At 41.6% G+C, this 5,281-nt stretch overlaps 1 protein-coding gene across 1 annotated transcript in view; it reads right to left on the bottom strand.

Annotated features, from left to right (window-relative positions):
• Positions 1 to 2,265: 2,265 nt before the first annotated feature.
• Positions 2,266 to 5,281, bottom strand: part of FOXJ2 (forkhead box J2) — a 23,552-nt gene continuing 20,536 nt past the window's right edge. Inside the window, exon 11 of the mRNA XM_003796371.3 lies at positions 2,266 to 5,033. Within this exon, the coding sequence (XP_003796419.1) occupies positions 4,945 to 5,033 (89 nt within the window). The 3' untranslated portion in view covers positions 2,266 to 4,944. The remainder of the gene's footprint in view (positions 5,034 to 5,281) is intronic.

Below are 5,281 nucleotides of genomic sequence, written 5' to 3'. Positions count from 1 at the left end.
TTGCCCCAGGCTAGAGTGCTAGGGCATCACCACAGCTCACTGAAAACCTCAAACTTCTGGGCTCAAGCATTTCACCTGCCTCAGCCTCCCAGAGTGTGTGGATTACAGGCTCTGAGCCATTGCACTCAGCCTATTATGCTTTTTTTTTTTTTGAGACAGTCTCATTATGTTGTCCTTCAGCAGAATGCCATGGCATCACAGCTCACAGCAACCTCCAGCTCTTGGGTTTAAGTGATTCTCTTGCCTCAGCCTCCCGAGTAGCTGGGACCACAGGCGCCCGCCACAACACCTGGCTACAAACATATCTATATTTTTAAATTGTTTATCTAGTTCCCCAACATTCATTAAGAACCATTACATTTTCATTTGTTCATGTCCTTGTTTTTCTTCTACTTTGTCTACACATTCTAACCATTTTTATAGTTTTCCTTCTGTTGTCCTTCTATTTTAAAAAAAAGTACTCAACTTCTCACCACCTTCTCATTTTTCTCTGTGTATAAACTTTCATGTGTTAATCTTCTAAAATTGTAATACAACATTAGCCTCATCTAAGCTGAATATCATGATTTAATCTAAAAAATAGAAAATGAGACGTGTTTTAGATGTAAAACATTAAGGGTCTGGACTCAAAATGTGTTGAGTAAGGGTCTGGACTCAAAATGTGTTATAAAGTACTGGACAGAAAAATTTTACATCACTAGAGATTCTTTCAATTGTGAGATAATATCTGATATCAGATCTGCATTGCTACCTTTCCAATTTAATTTGCGGATATATTTGATGTGACTATATGCTTTTTCTTCTCATCATTCCTTGCAAGGCTCAGAGATTCATGTATCCTTTTAATTGTCTGATACTCGGTATATATCATAATCTGTAAATACTCAACAAATAAAGCTCATAGTAAATGACTGTTTATGCCTCAAGCAAATTCTAATTTCATAAAACTCTAGTTATTCCCTTCCTCTTGCTTCAAATTGATAACTTTCCAAGAGACCTAGACTTGCTGTAATAGCTGTCAGCCAGGCTTCTGGAAACACCAATGCATCCCACGACATCCCAAAAGACCCCGTGTGTAAGTCTTAAACTCCTAACTATAACTCCTAGCATATAGGATGAGTAATCTTGGCATAGGTACAAACATTTAATTTACAAAGAATAAATGGCATTTCTGGATTCCTTTTAAGAGTTCCATTTACTATTTTTGTTTTTAGAGGTGGGGGATCTCACTGTGTTATCTAGACTGGAGTATAGTAGCATCATTATAGCTCATTGAAGCTTTTAACTCCTGGGCTTAAGGGATCCTCAGATTCCTGAGTAGCTAGGACCTCAGGCATGTGTCACCATGCCTGGGTAATTTTTTAAATTTTTCTTTCAGAGATGGGGTCTTGTTGTGATGCTCATGCAAAGTGCAGTAGTGCAACTATAGCTCACTGTAACCTCAAACTCTTGGGCTCCAGCGATCCTCCTGCTTTAGCCTCCCAAGTAGCTGGGACTATGGGTGTGAGCAACAGTGTCCACCTAGTTCCATTTACTCTGGAAATGTATTCTGAAGAAATTCCTACAATTAAAATTCCCTCATTTCTGATGAAAATCTCAGTACTACTTTGTTTTTTTGGGTTTTTTTTTGTTTGTTTTTTTGAGACGGAGCCTCAAGCTATCCCCCTGGGTAGAGTGCCATGGCATCACGCTCACAGCAACCTCCAACTCCTAGGCTCAAACGAGTCTCCTGCCTCAGCCTCCCAAGTAGCTGGGACTACAGGCGCCTGCCACAACGCCTGGCCATTTTTTTTTTTTTTTTGGTTGCAGCCATCATTGTTGTTTGGCGGGCCCGGGCTGGGGATTCGAACCTGCCACCTTAGGTGTATGTGGCTGACGCCTTAGCCGCTTGAGCCACAGGCGCCAAGCCCTCAGTACTACTTTGTACTTTATCTTCTCCAGGAAAGCCCAGACAGGGACACCCCTCCTCTCCAGAGTGTACTATCTTAAATCTTGATCCTAAACGCAAGCAAGATAGGCCTACTCCCACACCAATCTGCAATGGGTGACTGATTCTTCCTACAATATTTCACTATACTTAATATGTGTAGCATTTGAAAAGAGGAGTGTTAAAGAGACTGTCTTTAATGTTTCTTTCCCACCAATCTTACAAAAACTGTCAGGGTCAATTAACTCAACTTAGTGGTTGGAAGTAGAAGACAGGTTAAAGGCTTTCACATTTCTCCTTTCCTACCCTGGCAAAAAGAAATTTGAGACCACTACAAGTAAGATAAAATTGTAAACATTCTTTTTTTTTTTAATTAAGAAAGCATGCAAAAAAACAACAACAACTTGTGAGACCATACACCCCCTTCCCAGCCTGCACCAATGCAAAGCATTATGGGTGGTACGTGTATAAAGGACTCACCAAACCAGAAACATGAGGAAAGGTGGGTTGAGGAGAGGAAGGCTGGGATGGGTGGATCTTTACCAAATAACTGCTTCTTTTATCTCTCCTCCACTTTCTCCCTTATTTCCTCATATAGGCAGTGAGCTCCTGCAATTTTGCACACATCACCCAATACAACAACAATGACTATAATCCATGTCCAGCAATGCTAGACCAACAAGGAAAAGTAGTATTCTTTCCATCTCATGAAGGGGAGGGGAAACTAAGGCCCAAAGGGAGTCAGGTTTGTCCTGGGCCATGTAGCATAACTGAGCTTGGTGGAGCTGAAATCCCAAGAGGCTTGTTGGCCAATCTCCTGTCTTAGCCAACTTTAGTTACTCTGGCTGCCTGCCAGAGTTCTTCATGAGACTAGTTTCTAGAAGACACAGATGAACAGGGGCATTTGCATGTATGAGTCAGTCTACCTTTGCACATCCTGTATGGGTCTGAATAGGAAAGAGGTTTAGAAAAAAGGTGTAAAATCTGCAAAGGGGAAATCTTGGGAAGAACTGACAAGAAGTCATGTGCAGGACACACCTTTAATGGAAGGAGTAGGGAAGAGATGCCTAAAGCAGGGACACTGAGCAAAGGCATTTCTCTAAGAGAAATTCTCCTTTCTCCAATGGGAAATATTATACCACACACATTAATCCCATTAAGTGCCCTCCAACATCATGGGAGATTCAAGCCACTTGCACCCCCATTTCTTTTATACAAAGGCTTCAAAGAAATAAAGTGCTTTTTAGTTAACTGCCCTATCTTGCTCCTTTCCTTCAGCCTCACTGGACTTCTTCAACAACCTTTCTTATATATAACCCCCTTCCCAGAAAGGAGAGGGGTGGTGAAAAGAAAAAGCAGAACAGAAAGCCAAATCTCTTAGAAATCATGGGTAAACAAAAGAATATAAGCAAAAAGCAGAAACCATAGAGAGTGTGGCCTTATCCATTCCACACATTTTGCCCTGTAGCTTTCAGAAAGTGAAAATTTAGTGAAATAAAAACAACAGCAAAATTTTTCTTCCCTCTTATAACTAAAATTCAACTTCTAACCTTAAATATACACTAAATACTTTGCAGCAGTAAATCATGGCCACCCCGTTAAAGGAGGCAAGTTATCCCTCTCTGTTTCTAGGAGTCCCTCTTGGCCCTCAGAGGACTCCTGCCTCTAGATTATTTACTCCCCTCTACCAATTTCCTTCACCCCTCAAAAGCCTCTTGCAAAAAGCCTCAGCCCCAATTATCTGGATTCCAAGAGCTACATAGCTAAACAACTGACATATTCACTACCCATTTTTATGCCAGCTCCTTTTTCCTCTCCTCATCCTTCTACCACCAATACAAAGGGTCTGATCTGCTAGGATGGTGACAAAGAGATGCCTGTGACAAACTAGGGCATAGATTCCTATGACAAAGTGATAATGGGTTCCTTTTTCTTTCTTGAGAACCTCAGAGAATGCAGGAAGAAATTAGATAGGGTGGAAGATTTGAGCCAACAACTAAAGGAGGACAAACTAATATTTGTTGAATGGGAAAAGGGGATGGGAGGATAATTTGTAAATGCAAATAAGAGCCACAGTTATTTTCAGAGAAAATTATTTTTTAAAGGCCAAAATGGTAAAGTTGAAATCATGTCCAAGAGGCTGAATCTAGGTTGTACAGTTGTCCTCATGGCTTACCACAGAAGCAGAGTTTGGGCTAAGACCAATCCTATCTCCTCAGAGAATAGGCAGGGATAAGCCAATGGATGCTTATATGACATGGCAGTCTACACCCAAGTTCACAATGATTTATATTCCATCACTTCTTTGCTGTATCCTATTCAAGCCAACTCTGGTCTCTAATGCCATTTGGATTTTACTGTCATCCTCCTGCACCATCATCATTCTTACCCTCAATGGGAAATGAGGGTTGGCAGAAGTAAGGACTAACGGCATAAAGGGACAAAGGAGAGCTCAAAAGACAGAATTAGCACCATTTGGTAAAACCTGCAAATTCAGGCTGCCAAGCAGTGTTTTAGACCCTTCCCACTGGATAATGTGGCCTCTTCAGTCCTGGTCTGAAACCGACAGAAATAGGAAGCAATTTAGGGCCAAAAGGTGGGATTAGCATTGAGTTTCTTAGAGAGAAAGGTAAATTGGAGCTTGACACCTTTCTCAGTGGCTATCATGGCTTTATCTTCAAGCCTAATGAATTTAAGTTAGCAAGGGGTAGACATGGTCCATTGGTGTAGGGATAGGGGGCTGGGGACAGTATATAACGGATAATAATAATAATATAATATAATAAGAATAATAATAAAAGAATCAGGAAAAAACAGGCAGGAAGAGAGGAGAATAAGACAGGAAAGAAGGGGTTATCTTCGGCAGCATCTTGCGGTGGCTTCTCTGACAGAGAAAGAACAAAAAGAAGATATATATCTATATACAGGCAGGGGGAAGGGATGGGCTGGGGCTGCTCTTTCCCCACTGCCAGACTTCACCACTCGGCCCTGGGCTGAGGTCCATACTCTGCGACGCACTAAGTGATCAGGTCCCAATCAAAGTCGTCAGGGATCTCTTCATTGGTACCAGGAGGTGGGACCGGTGGCCGAGGGACCATATGGTGTGCTGTTGGGAAGAAAGAAAGAGAGTAAAAGGAGAGTGTATGGAAACTACTTTGTATCTAGCCCCAAATAATACCCTGAAGGTTTTGTAAAGCTATTTGGCTCATCATCTGGAGTTATGTCTGTTGCAGACCAGTCAGTGAGGTCTCAGGAAATAAACTAGAGCAAACTAGGTCACACGGCAATGAAATATTTCACTGCCATTAAAAATTAAACTTATGGGCTCGGCGCCTATAGCTCAACCGGCTAAGG

The sequence above is a fragment of the Otolemur garnettii genome, unplaced genomic scaffold (genome assembly GCF_000181295.1).
Source record: "Otolemur garnettii isolate 467f Iridium unplaced genomic scaffold, OtoGar3 scaffold00104, whole genome shotgun sequence".
Taxonomy (NCBI): domain Eukaryota; kingdom Metazoa; phylum Chordata; class Mammalia; order Primates; family Galagidae; genus Otolemur; species Otolemur garnettii.
This window is presented reverse-complemented; position numbering and strand designations above follow the sequence as displayed.